Genomic DNA, 22,868 nt, shown 5'->3' on the forward strand with positions numbered 1-22,868 from the left:
TTTTCCTTTTGAAGAATATTTATTTGAAGAGTCAATTTGTATAAATGGACATCAAACAAATAACTAAACTTTGTCTATACAATTGCTATCATTAATTTTAATTTAGCACATTCTAGGAATTGAAGGGTATAAGCTTAAACCTCTTCATTTAGCTGCAGTCAAGCCAATATTGCAAGGGTATAATATTTTTTTCGTTGAAGAATAGTTTTGAATCATTAGATTATGTGAAATATTTTTTTTCTCGAACTCAACGAGAGAGATATTGGTTTCTAATTGATAGTTTCTATAGCTATTTTCAAGTGTAACAAAGAGTATATTTTTTTTTTAAAATTGGTATGACGTGATTTTTTTTTTATATGTAAACAAATTATTTCGAAAAAACTCTTTACTTTTTTCTACTTCAAAGATAATAAAAATATAAGATATTTTTGAACATTTATAGAGAGTTTTTAAAATTATTATAATAGAAGTCAAATCATAGATAAACTCAAAAAACCGAAATCTTATGGAATATTTACATAAATATCCGGCCAGATTTATTGCTTACTTTTTATAGCTAATATAAATAGATGATATACCGACAACACACGATTATTCACATATTATATATGGATTATATATAAATTACACATCATTCAATATTTTAATTTAAGTGGTCGGGCGAGCACCTATTTAGGCTAATTAGAAAAATATGAAAGAATTTCAATCAAAGACTAAAAATATAAATAAAGTTCTTATGTAGACAATTTCTATTAAAACTCATATGTTTATAGTGAAATAAATTAGTTTTTTGTAACAAAAGAAAGAATGACATAAAAAATAAGATAAAAGAAAATAAATATTGAAAAAAATGTATGAAAGATTTAAAAACCAGAAATAAGAGACGATAACGAATTTCTTCTTATGTTTCATCTTTGTTGAATATAAACAATTTGGTAGCTAATCTCATTGATTTCAAATATTATTTTCAGCTCAAATTCATAGATTATAAGATAAGGATATGTTAGAATATTCTTTTTATTTATATTGTGTGTCGTTTTTAAAAAATCACTATTACTAACAAACTGATATGATATTCGAATTCGAATTTAAATGCAATTTGAGTAGTTTGCATTGAGGTTAAGCCAAGTATGGTGTCAAAAATAACCTACTTGGCAATTTTAAAACAATATATGCAATGTTATATAATAACAATCAACTAATTTAACATTTAATGATTCAAAGAACATATTTTTTGTATATATAGAGTATTACAAATTCAAAATCTGTGACTAGAGATATCAATAAACTAAAATGGAGTCATACTGAAATAAAAATTCTCCGGCTAAAGAATCATTTAAATTTTTAGATAGCCGATTAAAGTGAATTTAAATTAATGATAATATCTTCACTTGCATCATTAAAAAGATAATCATTATTGAAATATATATAAAGTTTTAGAAATTGGAATTTCAAAATAGAAATATTTTTTGAAAGATAATATCATACCAAATAAGAGTTCAAGTCGTAGTAAAAGAGTCACGTCGTAACCAAAGAATCGTTTATATTGTGTCAACCTTTGTGCTTTGCCATAAATATGAGTTATTATTTCGCTTTGTGGCTATTTTTAGGTTCCAATGACACCAATGAGAATAGTGCAAAAATAAAATTATCACTGCGAGATTTGAGAAAATATTAGTCTTTTTTCATGTAGTGTTTCGTAATTAATATCTAACGATTATCTATAATTATTTAGAAGGCTTAAATTTTAAGGTTATTTACGTTTAATTCAAATAACTCAGATATTTAACATGGTTAATGTCAAAAATCAAAATAGAGTCATATTGGAAAAAAGAATTTACTGGCTAAAGAATTTTTAAAATTTTTAGATAGCCAACTAAAATGAGTTTTGAATTAAGGATAATATTTTTACTTATATTATTATAAAAATAATTATTATTAAAAAAATAAAGTTTTAAAAACTGAAATTTTAAAAAAGAAATATTTTTAAGAGATATCAACGCACAAAATAAGAGTTCAAGTAGTAGTAAAAGAGTCAAGTCGTATCCAAAGAGTCATTCATAGTCTCAACATTTGATTGTTTTGCCATAAATATGAGTTATTATACAACCCCTTTTTAGTGAATAATATGGATGAATAACTGTATTTTTTAATTTGCTGAAATTTGGACGCCGTGAAACTACCCGTTATTTATATGCCTCCTATATATATCTTGATCAATCCACTCAATAATATTCAGAAACAAGGAACAAACGACTTTCATATATCTTAGCTTGACACCCTGCTCTTTCATAATGGACAGCAGGAGATGCAAATGCAACTGGTGCGGCACGAAAATGTCAGCTCCCATTGGAGCACAAACCATTTCCTGCCCAAGGTGCCAATCTGTTACACAACTCCAACCTCCAAGAAACAACAACGGCTTTGCCAATGGGGTTATTAACAATATTGTGGGCGCAGTAGTTAACACAGCTTTTTCTGCAAGGCCAGGAAGGATGAATCCAAATGCCAATAATTCTCAGCCTCAACCGTTCAACATGTCACCACAGATTACTATGCGACCTCCAGCGGTGCATGGCCGAAAACGAGCAGTTCTCTGTGGAATTACTTACCGTGGTCATTCCAAGAGTCTGAAAGGAAGCATTAACGACGTTTTATCCATGAGATATCTTCTGGTTGAGAAGTTGGGTTTCCCCAATGCATCTGTACTTGTCCTTACAGGTATCTCCTACAGTTCAAAAAGAGGCAGCCTCGGTGCACAAAGCATCCTGCATTCACGTAGGATCTGGGGAAGAGCCGCACCCAAATGGGCGTGATGTAGACAGCCTAATTAACCTAATGCAAGAATTAGTAGCTGCTTCCACGGCTCGAATCCGTGACCTATAGGTCATATGGAGACAACTTTACCGTTGTTCCAAGGCTCCCCTTCATCTTAACGTCTAAAAATTAAACGCTTATGTTACTACTCCCTCCGCTCCCAGTTATTGTCTCCTATATTCTTCATTCTTTCTTTATCAGATTTCTAACATATAATACATAAAATGTTGCAGAGGATGAGAAAGATCCATACAAAATCCCAACCAAGGGCAATATCAGGTCAGCCCTACGTTGGCTTGTTCATGGTTGCCAGCCAGGAGATTCACTAGTGTTCCATTACTCTGGCCATGGCACACGAGTAAGAGACCGCGACGGTGATGAGGTTGATGGGCATGATGAATCACTATGCCCTGTTGATTTTGAGAGTGAAGGAAGAATACTAGATGACGAGATCAATAATACCATTGTTAGGCCTTTACCTCGTGGAGCCACACTTCATGGCATAATTGATACTTGCTTCAGTGGAACTTTCCTAGATTTGCCATTTATGTGCAGAATAAACAGGTTATTGAATTCCCCTTTTGATGCTTTATGCAATGAAACTTTAAATTGATCAAAATGTTTTCAAGCAGGGCGGGATACTTTATGTGGGAAGACCATCGTATCAGCACATTCAAAGGTACCAGAGGAGGAACAGCAATCTCTATCAGTGCCTGTGATGATCATCAAAATTCTGGAGATACAACGGTTAGTATCCGTATATACAAATTGCACACCTACTCTTATATTGACACTAAAATCTCTAAACAAATTAAAAAGACTACTGGTAAACACCAAACTAATGTAAGTATACTAACACGATTAAGCCGTTATCATAACTAGTTTGTGTTGCCTGCCTGTATAGGTCTTTTATTTCTATTGTGTTCTGCTATGTACTAAGCCACAAAGATTTCGAGAGATTATAGATACGTTCACTTTTAACACCTTCAATCATCAAATTGTCGCACCTTGGACTTCTGCAGGCTTTCACAGGCTTTCCGACGGGTGCCCTGACATATAGTTTCATCAAAACATTGGAGCAAGAAACTAAATTGACCTATGGACGCTTACTTATGAGTATGCACAATAAGATTCATGAAGCACAGAAAGGAGTAGGCATGAATGGTGCAAATGAAACTCAGGTACGCTTTTATGAGATTGTCATAAAAAATTCAGTGCAGCATTGCATCATCATCGTCTAATGCATTTTATTGGTCTCGCCCAGGAGCCTCAACTATCTGCCTCTGAGCAGTTTGATATTCACTCGAAGATGGTGGCTATATAGGAATTGAAGTATCCAACCCCAGCCCGAGTACAACTTCCCTGGCATAATCTTGTTATAATAAATCTCAGAACTTCTTTTACCATATTTGGTTAAGTAATGTGTGATGAAGGGCTTCAGTTGCGTGTAGATTCACTCTTATACTAATGTTTTGAAGTGAATCATTGTCATATATTTCCCTATAAACTTTAATAACACTGACTAAATTTCCAGATGGAAATTTGCTCAGAATAGATCGTCTACTGATACATGTTGTCACATTCTTCAGACTTCAAATATCGATTTGTTTTCTAATTCCAAGTATATCAATACTACAATACTACAACCTTATTACAAATTCTGTCAAAAGCTCCTAAAATTGATCATGATGTGCAGCATGATCCTTACTGGATCACATAATCCTGATTCAATTGTTGACGCCACTTAAAATGGATAGCTGATGAGGATAAAAGTCGTATTTCTGTATAATCAGATTAATTTGACAGGGAACTTCAAACTTGCACTGATATATCAGAAATGAACATTATCTATCAAAATCTTCAATGGAAGATATTGTAGTTAGATCCATATTTGATTAAACCAGGCCAGATTCTAATGTTGACGAATGATGATGTACATAAAAGGGATAAATAGTGAAATCAAATGTTGCATTTCTGTATAAGAAGATAACAGTTAAACTTAGATAAATGATGTATGAACCAACACAGAGACTTGGCTTATGTTGCTGCTGCTGATGTTGTGTGTGATCACAGGCAATAGTAGTTATCCTAGTAAAATTTATTGAAAGAAGTTAGTTATGAGGAAAGTTTCTATATCGATATTTTACGATAAAGATGAACTTTGAAATCTTCGAAAACCATAAGAGAGGTCAAATATATATAATCTGCAGGAAAGAAAATTTGAGGCCTGAAATTAAGTAAACGCTTCTGCTCAATTTGCTTTGAATTCAAGCACTATATAAACACAACCAAACGTGCATATGCATGTAAGTGTGCTTTCGACTTGTAAATTAAACTACTAGAAAAACTAAAATAATTACAAAACATAGCTAACTGATACAAATCTTACTTTGGACCTTCATAAACACAGCACTATAATCTTTTCCTCCACTTCACATTCTGCGCCACCCATTAGCTAGAGACCCCTTCCTTGCCAGAAAGATGAGACTCCATCAATCTAAGTCGAAGGTTCTTTTTAGAAAATTCAGTGAAGCAAGAGCTTACGAGAAGCGGTGCACCAGCGAGTGTAGCAATCATGGAGATTTGGCCAGTCAGAAGAAGGGCAATAGGTAAAATGGTGAAGCCAGAGGGACAAGACCTTTTCTTGCTCCTCTTCTTGTTCCAATGTTCCAATGATCTGCTCTAGTATTCTTTCAAGCTCAGCCCTTTCACTAATGCTCAAGACTGGAGTGTCTGTGCCATTGCTTGCTCGGCATAGCAATGGCAGCCATGACATCAGCATGTTCATGTTTGTCCGCCTTAGATGCTCTTTCGTACTTTCTTCATCCTCTGCATCTTTTCCTATTTCTCTGGCTTTCTTGAATAAGAAAGCTAGAAAGGAGCACAAAAACATAAAGAGAAATTCAGAACATGGCACTTTTACTATCCCAAAACGCAATTAAAGAAGAGACATGGTGATTATTTTATGCCAACCAAATATCAAATACAACAGAAATTCAAGATGAGATGTAGTAACACAATAAAACTACTCTGAGAATACATAATAAAAGTTTTCTCTGTGCAATGAAAGATCAATGGTGAAGACGCTTAATGTTGGGAATGGAAAGAAATATTGCAGCGAATTAGATCCAAGTGCACTGAAAATGTTAACTGGTAGAACCAACACTTAATCTAAGGCATATGAAAGCATTCAGGCTTATGAAGTTACTACTACTATCTAAATATCCTACTGCAGTACAAACAAGGGCATATCCAGCATAGCAGTGCGAGGTTCATTTTGAACCTAGTAATTTCGAAGCGGATAGAGCATAAATTTATGTGTAAAAATTATCTAAAATAGGAACAAATAGCATATATGAACCCATGACTTTAACAATATAATGAGTTCGAACCCACAAAATTCAAATCCTTGATCCGCCTATGAGTACAAGCATTCTGCTTTGGATGGTTGTTACATATGTTTCATAACCTTTTGTATTGTATTATTTTGATACTACATTCGCTAGAGGATCACATTAGATGAGTCTTTATACATTTTTTTTCCAAACAGATACATACTGCAGGTATAGCCAAAAAATTGCGAAAATTAGAAAATGTAATCAAAGAATATTCCATAGAAAATTACCTGAAAGTTTAACAAGAGACCCCTGAAGCTGCGCCTCAGCAGAAAGAGAAAGCCAAGCTAACTGTGAAGCCGAAGCCCACATATAAACAGCTTCATCAACACAACCACAAACTGCCATCTTCTGAGCCAACCACAGCAACTCCGCCGCCAGCTTCTCAGCCGAGCATCCGAATTGTCTCAGCTGGTTCCTCGCCCTACCCCGTTGCCACACAACGTCACCATAATACCTAATCGCCCTCAATCCGCGGCTCAACTTACCGATGTAATCGCCACCATCCCCACCGGACACAATTCCGCCTTCTTCCGCCGCCACGGCGGCTTCAAGCTGACCAAGCGTCCTCGTAAAAGCCGCCGACAAGGCGGCGCAATTCACTTCCCTTAATGCTTCGTTACCCTCTAAGAGATTCTCATCAATTAGCCTCTCGGCCAGTGATCTCACGACCTCATATTTCCTAGAACTCACCGGAATATCATTCGCAATTGACAACACTTGCGTCAACGCTCTCGATATCCCCGACTCTCCGCTGCCGCCTCCCACGGCAGCCGGAGAATAAATCTCACCCTTTTGAGGCTTCAAAGGGTAGCTGTTGTAATTTTCTCCAGAGGGAAAAAGTTTAAGAAAGAAGAGAAAAGCTTGGATAAGGAACCAACGTACAAATTCGAGAAGTTTGTATTTTTCTGCTAAGAGGAAGAAGGGTTTATCAGCGAAGATAAAAGCAGATGTTAATATGTTTCTCAAAAGCAAAGGGGCTATGGAGGAAGAACTGCTCTCCGTCATGACCCCTCCGTCGGAAAATTCGCCTGAACTGCTGGGTGGTGAATGACAATTATGAGAAATTTGAGGGCCAAGAAAACGCATTATAGACAAATCATGGGAGACTAATTTTGGACCATAAAAACATTTTACATCTCACGCATTGCATGCAAATCTTTCTGCTGTCGTTGTCAGCAGTTAATTTACCCGGAAAATTCTTTCAAACGGCGGACGGTACAAGGAAAAAACAAGAGGGTTAAAAAAGAATAATTGGAAGAATGTTCCTTTGGCACTGCTTGGAATTGGGGAAAAAGGAAATGAATATGAGGTGTTGAATAATAGAGTCGATTATTTGCTATTTTTAAGGGCAACGAGATTTTAGCGTAATGGTCAAGATTTAGAATTTAGAATAATGAGAGTAAATCTCCCGACCTTTAATTGGTAATCAATATTGTCTATATTTATGTTGGTTGTTACCAAAAAAGGCTAGCGCGTATGATTTGTCTTTGTAATTGGTCAAAGAATCGGGCTAGGTCCATGTTCATGCTAGGAGATTCTTCTGAATGGTAATAAAAAATTCAAGTAACACTAATATAGGTAAAATATATTTAAGAAACAAAGTTATGTATATTAAATAGTGAACCATTTGAGTTTGACAGACATAACACGTTCGGCACTCCAGCTGTGGTCAAAATTGGTTTATATTAAAACCGGCGGATCGCTCATTTGAGTTTGGATTTCTACATTTGTAGTATTCTTGGCTTCCTTTTCCTTTTAAAACGAAGAGGATTCAAATGGGGGAAATTAATTTAGAGTAGGAAAACAACTATGGCAGACGTAATTACCAATTAGAGTAATTATATTGGAAATGAACAGAAGGAGGGTCTCATCAGCAAAATTTCCATTTGCAAATGGCAGGTAAAGTCAACTTGCCAGAAGTGTTTAAAACTAGGTTACCTAAGCCGCAATTTTGTTTGAGGTTACATTGCTCACTAATTAGAAAGTCAGACAATTTTTAATTAGACTTTGATTTTAGATATACTTTATATTTTTTAATTAATTAAATTTTGTATTTTATAACAGAATTTTATGTAGATTTTGGAAGAAATTAAAGAAGGAAAGTAGGAAACTACGAGAAATTAAATTGAACGCCTGTTGCCAATCTTTTTGGTAAACCTACATTGGCGGTGATAGGTGGCAGAATTAATCATAACAGCAAAAACTATCTGCGATCTTTACCTTTACAGTGATTTATTACATGAGTTTCAGCCTATGACAAGTTGGTACGTTAAAGACATCATTTTCTTATTTTTGTAATAGTTAGCCACAAAAAACAATTGCAGCTGTAATTGAGGACAAATCCTCTCTCTCTCTCTCTCTCTCTCTCTCTCTCTCTCTCTCTCTATATATATATATATATATATATATATATATATATAGCGGATTCGACCGCGCATTTTGAATCTATTTTATATCCTGACCTATTGTTTTACCATAGCCACAGTAGTTTTTTCAATTGTTTTTGGCAAGTCTCGTGGTTTCACTCACCTCTGAGCAGAGGCGGATCCATGATTTGAGCCTTTTAGATTCCTACCGTAATTTTAAATTAATATACAATAATAATTAGGTTCACAGTTAGATATTTATAAATATTTAGTGAATTTCTTAGTATAAATACAGAATCTACACAAGAGTTACTGGATTCCCGGAAACCCGTATTCAATGCTCTAGGTCTGCCCCTGCCTCTAAGGTCTATGAGACAATTGCATTCATGAATATAATGTTATTGTTCCTCAATTTAATGGATTTCTAATCTTGGGGGGGGGGGGGAGGGGGAGGGGGGTTACTAGATTCGGAATAGTTGTAATTCATTCCGGTGTTATAGCTTTTAATGGTTTCTATAATACATCCCGGTGTTAGGATTTTTAAACTTTATTTATATATGGGCGAAAAACATCGAGTTATATGATTGGCCAAGTCGATATGAAGAAAGCCTTCAGAGGCTGCCAAGTGTCGTCAAAAGGATATAATAACTTAGCCTCAAAGGGTCGACGTCGCGAGAAGACAACGCATTGTCAACGAGGTCGAAGTGACTCAACAGAGGACGAGGACGAAGACGAATCCCTTTTCGAAAAAGCAGTAACAGCTAGTTCTAGAATTACCATTCTCTAAAGAATATTCTAATGAATATTCTCCCAGTTGTACTGTCTAGGATTTTGTGGCTCATGTACTCTTATAAATAAAAAGATATGTAGTTATGGGAGGGGATTTGGACGACATTCATTGTAAAAAACAAGACATTGATATTCTCCGAAGATTCTTCCTTTATCACATACATACAAAGCTCACCTTTTTCTCAGATCTTTATCTACCTTTTTTCCCACGATCCAAGGAGGATTCGAATATTTAAAGGCTTATCATTATCTATCCTTGTTAGAAGAATTATTGGGGAATCTCACCCTTTTCGGGTGACCTCACCCATTTATTTATTTAAATATTATTTATTGCTATCTTCCATATTCTTGAATCATGATCATATCATTATTGTTGTCATTTATTGCTACTCAATAGCACACGTGAGATCTTACTACAAAGATATTTGGTTTATCTTTTGGATATTAATATTGGCTAAGATTAACCCTACTTTATTATAAAATCTTATTGTATAAACCTATATATAAATTTTGGGTCATACGGTTTGGTGTCGTCTGTGAGAATTTTCTCAGCCAATCTTTTAGTTTCCATTAGATCCATAGCTCACGTGACTTGTTAATCTAACAAACCACAAAGTTTATATTTTTTTTCTCTATGCGTACAAAAATCTCCATGGCAGGTAACCAAGGAAACAGAACGAAGGCAACAGATAATGTTCTCCTCAACCTCATGAGTGCCATCAACAAAGGCTATGACACCCAAGATGAGGAGGTGACGCCCACGGTCTCTCCCAGACGAGAGAGGTCACTTGCACCTTTCTGCAGTACAACAAAACCAAACGGGAAAGGGGCCTCCACGTCCACGAGAGATGAGACTTCACCCGCTATGAAAAGGCTCCTCGAAGCATGGCTAACTGATATTCTAGTCAGCGTGGTCAGTAAACAAGCTCCATACACGACCACAGAAACCACAAGAGTCTATGCAGCACGATGTAGGAACGAACAAGACAACCAACCAGACCCTCCAACTTCAGGTAAAACTCATACTATTACTGACTTCATCGACGTGCTGAAAAGAATGGAAGAGATAGAAAATGAAAACATGGCGCTCAGGGATCAAATGAAAGAGCATCAAGAACGGGTAGACAAAATACCATGCGCTCCTAAATTATTACCAAAAAGAGATGCCGACAGGTTTGTGGAACAATCGTACAGGGAAGAAGCGGCTCTACACGCCATACCAAAGACCTTCAAGATGCCCCCATATCTCAGAATTTACGACGGGACGACTGATCATGAAGATCATGTAGCCCACTACATCACCGCCGTGAAAGGAAACGACCTCACCAAAGAGCGGGTGCCCTCCATCTTGCTGAAAACATTCGGTGAGACTCTCACTGGAGAGGCATTGACGTGGTACTCATAGCTGCCAGCTTATTCCATAGAAACGTTCAAAGAGATGGCCGATAAGTTTGTAATGGTGCATGCCGGGGCCAAGAAAGCTAAAACAAGGGTGAACGATTCAACAGGGTGAGGATGACCTTGACAAAAGTCTCCGAAGGAATGGTCGTGGTAGCCTTTCAGAATGGGTTGAGTAGAGAGGGTTTGAGGGCAACCAGAAAGCCACTAAGTCGATTAATGAAGTACTCATCAGCCACTTGGGATGAAATCCATAATGCCTACTGTGTTGAGGTCAGAGCAGACAATGACGACCTCAATGGACCAACTCGACGGCTCACCTCGGTATAATCCGAGCCTAGGAAAGAACGCAGGGATAACACAATGAGAGATCATCCAGTATCGTGGCCAGACAAGGAACGACTCCAGCCCTATGTCAGGACATATGTTCCCTCCTTTCGTTATGAAGACAACCCGTCTAGGCCGAGGTCAGGCACTCACAGGAACGGTCGAGGTATTGCCCCTTACTATCTGCTCACAACTTCTGTGTGTCACCTAGAGAAGTGGTCTACGCTTTCGAGAAGCTCGGAACATAGGTAAAATGGCCACCAAATAAGATGAGGTCTGACCCAAGCACTAGAAATTCTGACGCCCTCTGTGAGTTCCACCAAGAACATGGACACAAAACAGAATATTGCATCGCTCTAAGCCTAAAGGTAGGAAACTTGCTACAGCAAGGGCATCTCAATGAACTACTCAGTGACAAAGGCAGGAACACTTTAGCGAGGTCGAGAATGTCCAGGTCCACCAAATCCACATTTGCCAGCCCGCACCATCAGCATGGTTATTGGTGGCAGTGACAATGCCTCAATCAACGGCATCAAATTCATCGCCACACACAAACTCAAAAGATCGATCACCCACGAACGGTATGATAGACTCAAAGAAAGTATCATCTTCGATGAGTCAGATACCGACGATTTGACTTTCCCTCACAATGACGCACTTGTCATTACTTTACGAATTTTCGATATTGATATTAAGAGAATTATGGTAGATGACAGAAGTGGAGCGTGCATCATCCATCCTCGAGTCCTCACACAAATGAGACTCGAGGATAAGATAGTGTCATGCCGCATCACACTAACCAGTTTTAACAATGCAGTTGAACATACTTAGGAGAGATTACACTCCCCGTCCTTACTGGTGGGGTGACTCTAGAGACAATATTCGATATCATAGATCAGTACACCACATACAACGCCATCGTAGGATGACCATGGATACACCCTGTTGGTCCAAGTGAAGTTTTGTTTTGAAGAATGATAAAGGAAGCTCAGGCATGAACTAGGTCCATCCCCTGTGTACACAGACATGGGCAGATTCGAGCATGAGAAATGCACGTGAAGGAGATAAGCTTAACTTGTTATATCTGATATCTCCTGATTGAAAAGGTTGCATAATTGATAAGGAAAAGGACTCCTTACTCAAAGAGAACACTATCCAAGATAAGAGAGGAGTTAGAAGTTGAGGATAACTAGAACTCTTCCACCAAGGAAGACTAGCATTAGAACTCTAGTTATTTTCCATTCTACTAACTCTATATATTGCAGGATGTTCTCATTCTACGGTCACGCACAAAAGCAGAAGTTAAACGTGAGTTGAGAGCAAAATAGCAAGGCATTTTGCAAACAATTCTTGTGTGATTCAAGTGTGCGAACCTGAAGCTACATGAACCAGATAGAAGAACCAGTTTCAAGTGTCTGTCTTTTATTCTAGTTCAATTGTAGTAGGTGGTTTTCAAATTGTACCTTTCAGCTTTATCTAGAGGCAATTGTAATAGGTACTTTGAGTATTCAAGTTAGAGTTAACTTGAAGTTGTCGCAACAGTTAGAGGCCGGTTGCCACAACGGGATTAGAGTTAATCCTTAGGTTTATAAAAAGTTTTGTAAATGCTGTTTTGGCTCATTAATTTAGTGAAGTGTTGGGGGAAAATCCTACTGAGTAGTAGATCGTGATTTTTTCACCTTTTGAGCCGGGTATTTTCCACGTAAAAATACTTGTGTTCTTTACTTTTCGCATTTACTATTTCACACCCGTAGTTTAAGGAATACTTAGAAGAACCAGGTCCTTCTATAGTCAGTACACGCAAAAATTAGACACCACACAAATCACCCCCCCAATCTTGTGTGGAATTGACGTATAAAATATCAATTAGTATCAGAGCGGGTTATCCTTGAAGAGTCTAACACCTTAGGAGAAGATCAAGATGAGTGCATCACCTAGAAACTGGGAAGGGCAATCCACTGCTAGGCCACCACTCTTCAACGGCCAGTATTACTCTTGGTGGTAAAACAGGTCACTATATAGAAGTGAATGCACTGCAAATGAAAAGGCAAGTCAAAAGAACAACGAATTTTTTCAAGGGAAAAATAGGCTACCAAGTTGGGCTAAAAAGAATTTGATTTATCCTTTTGTCTATAGAAAGGGACCCAAACTAGTTTGGGTTCCTAAGACTAACCCCTGATTTCCTTTTGCAGGTCCAAGTGAAAGGGAGCAACCAAATATGGTACATGGATAATGGCTGCTCAAAGCATATGACAGGAAGCAAGAACTAGTTCTTTTCACTTGAGGACCTCAAAGGAGGTAATATCTCCTTTGAAAATGGGAAGAAAGGTGAGATCATTGGGGTTGGAAAGGTAGGTAAGAATTATTCTCACTCTATTGTGAATATCTACTTGATAGATGGACTAAAGTACAGTCTAATAAGTGTATAACAATTATGTGATAGAGGTAACATGGTAGCATTCACCTCTACCAAATGCTTTGTGATTAATCTTACCACTGACAAGATTTTTTTGCAGGGAAAAAAAGTGAACAATATATATGTTGTAGATCTGTCCACACTTTCAAAAAATAAACTCACTTGCTTAAGTGTGTTGGATAATGATCCCCTCCTTTGGCACAAGAGACTTGGACATGCCAGTCTAAGGCAACTCAACAAATTAGTCTCCAAGGACCTGGTGATAGGGCTGCCTAACATCAAGTTCAAGGAAGATAAAGTTTGTGAGGCTTGTGCAAGGGAGAAGCAGGTAAGATCCTCTTTTAAATGCAAGAAAATGGTAAGCATCACCAGGACGATAGAACTGGTCCATATGGATCTTTGTAGTCCAATGAGAACATTAAGCAGATGTGGTAAAGGATATGTGATGGTGCTTGTTGATGATTATTCTAGGTTTACTTGGACATTATTTTTAACATCTAAAGATGAAGCATTTGACATATTTACCTCTTTTGTTAGAAAAACTCAGAAACAACTAGGTAATCAACTTGCATCAATTAGGTGTGATCATGGCACTGAATTTGAGAATGCTAAATTTGCTGAATTTTATGATGATCATGGCATAGATCATAATTTCTCTGCTCCTAGGACTCCACAACAAAATGGAGTAGTTGAAAGAAAGAATAGAACACTTGAAGATATGGCTAGGACTATGCTTCTTTCTAGTAAACTGCCCCATAGCTTCTGGGCAGAAGCTGTAAACACTGCATGCTATATCATAAATAGGTGCATGACTATACCTATTGTAGAGAAGACTCCATATGAGTTACTTAAAGGGAGAAAACCAAACATATCCCATCTTAGGGTATTTGGATGCAAGTGCTTTATGCACAATAATGGTAAAGACTCCCTAGGTAAGTTTGATCCTAGAAGTGATGAGGGAATATTCTTGGGATATTCTTCACATAGTAAAGCTTATAAGGTCTATAACAAAAGAAATATGTGTGTATAAGAAAGTGTTCATGTTGTTTTTGATGAAACTAACATTCTTTCTAAGAGACAGGAACATGATGATGAAGCAATTGGGCTGGTAAGAAACTCAAATGAAACCATAGCTCAGACTGAAGCTGCAATAGAGGAAGGAACATGAGATGGAACAAGTCTTTCCACCCAGGGCAACATGATAGGGGGATAGAACAAAGAGGAAATGATCCTCAAACCTCAAGGGAACCTGTCCATGAACCTGTTCCTCAGCAACAAAACATTGAAGGAACATCAAGAGGAAGCCAACTAGTTATGAAATCTTACAAGTATCAGAGTTCTCATCCCATTGAGAACATAATTACTGATCTAACCTCTGGAATCAAAACCAGATCTTCGTTAAAGAATCTTTGTGCTTTTGATACTTTCTTATCTCTTATTGAACCTAAAAATATTGCTGAGGCTTTGCAGGATGCAGACTGGGTAAATACAATGCAAGACCAATTTGAAAGGAGTCAAGTTTGGCATCTGGTACCAAGACCCAATGACAGATCAGTAATTGGCACAAAATGGGTCTTTAGAAACAAACTTGATGAAGATGGAACAGTTACAATGAACAAGGCAAGATTGGTGGTTCAAGGATATAGCCAAGAGGAGGGCATAGACTATGATGAAACCTTTGCTCCAGTTACAAGGTTGGAAGCAATAAGACTCCTCATAGCTTTTGCTGCTTACATGGAATTCACTCTTCACCAGATGGATGTCAAGAGTGCCTTCCTCAATGGCTATCTAAAAGAAGAAGTGTTTGTCAAGCAACATCCAGACTTTGAAAGCAAGGAATGTCCTGATCATGTGTACTAGCTTGAAAAGGCACTATATGGGCTCAAGCAGGCTCCAAGAGCATGGTATGAAATACTATTAAATTTTTTGCTTGAGCATGACTACAAGAGAGGTAAAATTGACAATACTTTATTCTTGAAAGAAAAAGGTAAAGTTCTCTTGGTAGTTCAGATATATGTTGATGATATAATCTTTGGAGCAACTACTGATAAGTTAAGTAAAGAATTTGCTAAATTAATGGGGAGTGAATTTGAAATGAGCATGATGGGTGAGCTTAATTTCCTTTTAGGCTTACAAATTAAACAAAATTCAAATGGAACTATAATCCATCAGTAGAAATATGTAAAAGAGTTGCTTAAAACGTTTAAAATGGAAGATTTCAAGCGAATCCAAAGGAGTCTCATTTGACTGCTGCCAAGAGGATTTTGAGATACCTAAAAGGCACCACTGACCTATGTCTATAGTATCCAAAAGGTAGTAATTTCAATCTAGTGGGATATGCTGATGCTGATTATGCAGGTTTTCTTGTGGATAGAAAGAGCACCTTAGGTATGACACACTTTCTTGGCTCATGTCTTGTGTCTTGGGCCACCAAAAAGTAAAATTCTGTGGCCTTATTTACTGCTGAAGCTGAGTATGTTGCCGATGCTTCATGTTGTGCTCAATTGTTGTAGATCAAACATCAATTAATGGACTTTGGAATTGATGTTGGTTGTATCCCCATCTTTTGTGATAGCACTAGTACAATTAGTATGACCAAGTACCCGGTTCATCACAAGAGAACTATGCACATAGATGTTAGGCATCACTTTTTGAGGGACAACTATGAAAAGGGTTTGATCACTATGGAATTTTGTGCTACTAGCAAGCAAATGGCTGACATCTTTACAAAAGATCTAAGTAGAGATCACTTTGAAAGGAACAAGTTAGAATTAGGGATGATTAAGATCACCTAAAAAGACCAGTTCAAAATTTCACAATTGAAAAAAAAAAATGAAAAAAAAAATGAAAAAAGAATTTTATGGAAAAAAATTTTGGTTAGAAAATCTGTAAATTTTGTATATAGTTAGATTAGATTTTGCTCAGTCTCATACTTTCAATAGTATACTCTTGTACCAAGTGCTAAAATGACTCATTAATCTCTAATGATATTATCTCTATTTTCTTGAAAAATTTAGACTTACACAAGAGATTTCTCAGTGAAGAACCCGGTTCATTAAGATTACTTGGTATGTATTCTACACTCAGCATAATTTGAAATAACTATATTTAGATCATGATTAAAAGAAGAGTCCCATCTAATCCCAAATCCTTTTTGGACTTGTCCGTTACAAATGAACGTCTTTTCAAACTGACTTGCAGTTTGATTAGACTTCTGCAAAAGCTGTCGTTACTCAAGTAAACTCCTCCACTTTATATTGATTCGGAGTTATTTGTTTCTTCACTTCTAAACTTTCAAGCCGTCCAAATTCTCTCAAATTTCTCTCATCTTCTACTCTCATACAAACTCGTTTTCGAAAGCTCCCAATCTCAGAAATGGCAAACCCTTCTTAAAAACCTTCATCCCCACCCAAGGAAATTATACCCACACCATCTATCACACCTTCAACCACACCTTTGTCTAAGAAAGGAAGAACTAAGATGCTTTCTCGCAAGACTGTGGCTGGGAGCACATTATCTAAGAAATTAGACAAACAATTAATGGATAGCCAGGTCCAGGAACCTCAGAAATTTGAAGATTTATTTAAATCTGCTACTGAGGGAGAAGAAACAGTTTCTTCTGAGACTGAACAGGTATCATCTGGCCCTAAAGTTACTCCTGAAACTATTTCTGAGGTTACTAAAAATTTGGAGAATAGGTTTACGCTGGTAGGATCCATGGTAGGTGTTGAAACTGCTGAGTCTGGAAGGGTTGGTGGTAAAAATGAAAAAGAAAAAGAGAGTGAGGGTGCTCGAAGTACTGTGAGGGGAAATGGAAAATGAGTGGTTGGTTATTCACCCACTCCTATTAGTCTAACTAAAGAATCAGGTGCAATGGCTGTTTGGGGTGAGGAATCTGCTACATTAGAGGAGGGTGTGAGAAAAACTGGGGAAGTGGGTCTGGAGAAGCTGCTGAGGAGCTGGTTCAACTTGGAAAAAATATAGATGAACCTGTTCCATCTGAACAGGAAACTCTCGTAGACCTACTAAAAAGGGTGACTGCAAGTTACAATCCAAAGAAGAAAAGAAGTTCAGGAGTTAACACCCCTGGCACTACTAAGGAAAATAAGAAAAGGAAGGTTACCTCTTCTATCCCTGTTGAAATTTCTCCCACAAGAGGAAGAGCCACAAGAAATCAGAAGAAGCAGAGTGAGGCTGAACTGGAAAAAGCCTTAGAAGAAAGTAAAAGAAAAGCTGCTACTAAGGGAAAGAAGAAGGTGAGTGAGCCTGTTGAGGCTGTTGAAATTGATAAGATAGTATGGTCCTTCAAGATGAAGATGAGACAGAAGAAGTGGAGGTTCTGACTCCCAAAGCTAAGAAAGCCAAGACTTCAGGTTCTGACTCCCAAAGCTAAGAAAGCCAAGACTTCCACCAAGAAATCTATTTCAAAGTCAAAGTCCGCTGAACCATCCACTTTGGCTAAAAGAACCAGGTTTGCTGTGAAATCAAGAAAAGTAAAAATTACGGAGGAAGAAGAATGGAGTGGAGAAGAAGAAGAAGAAGAAGATGATTCTGATGCTGAGAAAGACAAGATGGTCAAATTTGGAAAGAGGACTATCTTTAAAGGCAAACTCCTCAGGAACTTGGAGGAGGAAGGAATGGTGATGCTTTTGGAGAAGTTACAGTTGCAAGGCTGGAAGGACATGGTCCTTCAGATGGATGGCAGGCTGGCCAGGAATGAAATTGTGGAGTTTATGGCCAATTGTGAGATAAAAGATGGTAGGGTCACCAGTGTGGTAAAGGGGGTAAAAGTAACTTTTGATGAGAAAGAGCTGGGAGAGATCTTGGGTGTACTTGCTGAAGGGTACAATGATTATAAGAAACTAAAATGGCCAAGTCTAGAGAATCTCTCTACTGCCCTTGCCATTACTAGGAAATTTTGTGACAATGAAGAGGAACTTGAGCCCAAGGCTATTTACAAAATTGAGATGAATCCACCCCACAAAATGTTGTTCGAATTTGTAAACAAATGTGTGTTGCCTAGGCAGGAAAGGAGGCACATTTCCACATTCATAGACCTGGTCCTTATGGAATGTTTGGATAGTGGGAGGCAAATCAACCGGCCTGAGTTTATAATCCAGCTTCTTGACAAGATTCTAAATGGTTCCAAGACTCATGCCATACCCTATGGTTTTATTCTCACGGTTGTACTTGCGCACTTCAAGGTACCCATCAAGAAATGGGAGGTTGGTACAAGCAAGGATCATTTTGGGGTAAATACTTTGACTGCTTGTGACTATGAAGTCCAAACCACTCCTAAAGAACCTGGTTCATCGAAAAAGGTACTAGTGAATAGCAAAGTGCGAGCCTTGGTGCAAGAAAGTGGGGCTAAGGATGCTGAGATTGATAGGCTGAAGAAGAGGTTGGAAGAAGTGGAGACTGAGAGAAATGCTCTCAGAACTGACCTGGCAAAAGAAAAGGAGAAGAATGATGGCATTCTTTAGGATATGCTGAAACTACTCCAAGCCAAAAACCAAGAACCTGTTCCTTCCCAGCCTTAAGCCTCCTAGCCTAGTGTGGATCAACCAGTGACCTAATTCAGGATTTTTTTTTGTTTCTTTTGCTCATGTTACAATGTTTTTATTTCTTCTTATGCTTTGAGGTAGGATCTTATCAATCACTGAAATTCACTTTCTTTTGCTCTAACTATTTGTTTATATTTCTTAGATGGCTAATAACCTTAGATTGATATATGATGATTAATCTATGATTGCATTTGAAGTAGCCCCAGTGGCTATGAGTAATTTTTAAAATCTCGTTATCTTACATATCTATGCAACTTTTCGATGATGCCAAAAGGGGAGGAAATGTTGTGCTTATACTTTGAAAAGTGATATTTATAACCTAATAAACCTGGTCCTAGATGATAAGTGATAAATAGGTAAAATGTTCTAACATTGTGTTGATGTTGAACTGAGTCGTAACAGAGCCTAAGCTTATGAAAAGCACAGAGTTTGTCATCATCAAAAAGGGGGAATTTGTTGGCCCAAGTGAAGTTTTGTTTTGAATATTGATAAAGGAAGCTCATGCATGAACCAGGTCCATCCTCTGTGTACACAGACACGGGCAGATTCGAGCATGAGGAATGCACGTGAAGGATATAAGCTTAACTTGTTATATCTGATATCTCCTGATCGAAAAGGTTGCATAATTGATAAAGAGAAGGACTCTTTACTCAAAGAGAACACTATCCAAGATAAGAGAGGAGTTAGAAGTTGAGGATAACTAGAACTCTTCCACCAAGGAAGAGTAGCATTAGAACTCTAGTTATTTCCCATTCTACTAACTCTATATATTGCAGGATGTTCTCATTCTATGGTCACGCACAAAAGCAGAAGTTAAACGTGAGTTGAGAGCAAAATAGCAAGGCATTTTGCAAACAATTCTTGTGTGATTCAAGTGTGCGAACCTGAAGCTACATGAACCAGATAGAAGAACCAATTCCAAGTGTTTGTCTTTTATTCTAGTTCAATTGTAGTAGGTGGTTTTCAAATTGTACCTTTCAACTTTATCTAGAGGCAATTCTAATAGGTACTCTGAGTATTCAAGTTAGAGTTAACTTGAAGTTGTCGCAACAGTTAGAGGCTGGTTGCCACAACGGGATTAGAGTTAATCCTTAGGTTTACAAAAAGTTTTGTAAATGCTGTTTTGGCTCATTGATTTAGTGAAGTGTTGGGAGAAAATCCTACTGAGTAGTATGTCGTATCTTTTTCACCTTTTGAGCCGGGTGTTTTCCACCTAAAAATACTTGTGTTCTTTACTTTCCGCATTTAATATTTCATCAACAATATGTTAAGGAACACTTAGAAGAACCAGCTCCTTCTGTAGTCAGTACACGCGAAAATTAGACACCACAGAAATCACCCCCATCTTGTATGGCATTGATGTATAAAATATCACACCCTATGAGAGCTATCCCCCCTAGCTTATACCAAGTGATCAAATTTCCAACACCTTGGGGAATATTCAACATACGAGGGGAACAACGTACATCCCGAAAATGCTACCAAATCGCCATGGATGACACATCAACTCAACAAAAGAAAGAAAAGGAAAAAGAAGCATAGCAATCAGTAGGGTCGAGGTCGCCACTGGTTGAAGCCAAAGAAGTCATTATAGACCCAGAGATGGTTGAAGCCACAGGGTCAACTATAGAAAACCTCGGCCCCGTCCAGCTATATCATAGCGACCTCAGCAAAAGGCCTATATTGGTTGCAAACTCCGAGACCTAGGTAAATTTAGTAAATTATAGTAACTAATGCAGATCTATTTGCCTTTAGTCATGCAGATATGCCAGGCATCCCCAAAGAAATCGCCACACACAGGTTGAATGCCGACCCCTTCTACCCCCAAGTAAGACAGGTCCGACGAAAGTGCAACCCCACAATCAATGAGGTTGTCCACGAAGAAGTAAAAGAGCAATTGGCCAACGACTTTATCAGGGAGTCAAAGTACCCCAAATGAATAGCCAATGTGGTGATGGTTAAAAAGAAAAATGGGAAATGGAGGATGTGTGTGGACTTGGCAGACCTGAACAAAGCATGCCCAAAGGATTCATTCCTATTGCCACACATCGACCAACTCATCAATGCAACAGCAGGACACGAGCTGTTAAGGTTTCTGGACGCTTACTCAGTTTACAACCAAATACTCATGGAGGAAGAAGACCAAGAAAAGACTATGTTTATCACCCACGGGGGAACGTATTGTTATAAGGTTATGCCATTAGGGTTGAAGAATGCAGGGGCTACCTATCAAAGGTTGGTCACGAAAATGTTCAAAGATCAACGGCAAAATTATTGAGGTATATATTGACGACATGTTGGTCAAGTCCGTGAAGGCAGAGGATCACATCGACTACCTAAAGGAGGCCTTCGAAAATACAGAATAAAACTAAACCCTCAGAAATACGCGTTTGGCGTAGCCTTAGGGAAGTTTTGGGCTTCTCGGTATCACGTTGATGGATTGAGGTCAAACCAAATCAAATTAAGGCTATCGACGAGATACCAGAACAATTGACCACTAAGAAGCAAGTCCAGAGACTAACCAGTCGAATTGCCGCCCTGTCCAGATGTCACGATCCAAAATCTAACCATAGTCGTGATGGCACCTATCGTGTTACAAGGCAAGCCTACTTCCCAAAATATTACTACTAAATCGATTATAAGAATTTAATAAAACATTTCAATATTTGAACTTCTCATAAACTAAATCAACTTTAAATATAATTTTTGAAATACGGAAACGAGCCCCAAACATCGGGGTGTCACTAAGTCGTGAGCGTCTAATCTATGAACTAAGAAATGAAACTGTCTAACTAACAATACAATCCAAAAGAAGAAATGATAAAAGGAGTGACAAGGTCCTGCGGACGCTAGCAGCTACCTTGCAATCTCCACAGATAGCCGGCCTGAAATCAACAATCGCCGCGCTCTAACTCACCTGAATCTGCACATAAAGTGCAGGGTATAGCATCAGTACAACCATCTCATCAAGTAACAGAAATAACTTAGGAACTGAGCAATAGCGACGAGCTAAGTAAAACAGTCCAATTATTTATTTTCACAATTTAAAAATAAACAGAAATCAACAGGTAAATTCCATAACTCAGTAAATGTCACAAAGAAGTTTAACAGATAAATGCAACAAAAACACAAAAAAATACAACCTCACAACAGTGTCACTCCATCACTCATCACTCGCACTCAGCACTCAATACTCAAAACACTCAACACTCTGCGCTCACTGGGGGTGTGTACAGACTCCGAAGGGGCTCCCAAAGCCCAAGCGCTAAGCGCGGATAACTTACGTGCCATTATATCAATACCTGGATCCACACGGTCAACTCGCGTGCTACGCGGACAACTCACGTGCTATGGTATCAATACCTGGACCCGCACAGTCAACTCACGTGCTATGTGGACAACTCACGCGCTATGGTATTAATATCCTCACAACCAGGCCCTCAGCCTCACTCAGTCATATACCTCTCTAGCCTCACAATGCACCATCAATAAGGGGACACAACCTACATCAAGTATCACAACATATCAGCAAAATAATAGAGACTGAGGTAAACATGTATAATAATTTCTATGACTGAGTACAAATAACGTGAGCATGAATGAAGCCTAAGCATGATCTCTAACATGAAGGCAAACAAGTTCAATAACAAATAAACACATAACCACAGATAATGGCCATTAAGCCTCACAGCCTCACGGGACGGACCAAGTCTCAATCCCTCATGGTGCACACCTACACGCCCATCACCTAGCGTGGGTATCACTTCCAAACAATCACGTGATGTCAAATCTC

At 38.0% G+C, this 22,868-nt stretch overlaps 2 protein-coding genes across 2 annotated transcripts; one reads left to right on the top strand and one right to left on the bottom strand.

Moving 5' to 3' along the window:
• Positions 1–2,217: 2,217 nt before the first annotated feature.
• LOC104108614 (metacaspase-1-like) lies at positions 2,218–4,475 on the top strand. Its single transcript, XM_009617694.4, has 5 exons — positions 2,218–2,721; positions 3,051–3,381; positions 3,450–3,564; positions 3,840–3,998; positions 4,082–4,475. Exons 1-5 carry the CDS (start codon positions 2,295–2,297, stop codon positions 4,139–4,141), a joined length of 1,092 nt encoding a protein of 363 aa, XP_009615989.1. The 5' UTR covers positions 2,218–2,294; the 3' UTR covers positions 4,142–4,475.
• A 575-nt stretch (positions 4,476–5,050) lies between these two features.
• LOC104108615 (uncharacterized) lies at positions 5,051–7,436 on the bottom strand. The gene is made up of 2 exons (XM_009617695.4): positions 6,443–7,436; positions 5,051–5,688 (listed from the first exon to the last, which is right to left on the bottom strand). Exons 1-2 carry the CDS (start codon positions 7,299–7,301, stop codon positions 5,342–5,344), a joined length of 1,206 nt encoding a protein of 401 aa, XP_009615990.1. The 5' UTR covers positions 7,302–7,436; the 3' UTR covers positions 5,051–5,341.
• Between the last annotated feature and the right edge of the window lie 15,432 nt (positions 7,437–22,868).

Source organism: Nicotiana tomentosiformis, chromosome 1, assembly GCF_000390325.3.
Source record: "Nicotiana tomentosiformis chromosome 1, ASM39032v3, whole genome shotgun sequence".
NCBI lineage: Eukaryota > Viridiplantae > Streptophyta > Magnoliopsida > Solanales > Solanaceae > Nicotiana > Nicotiana tomentosiformis.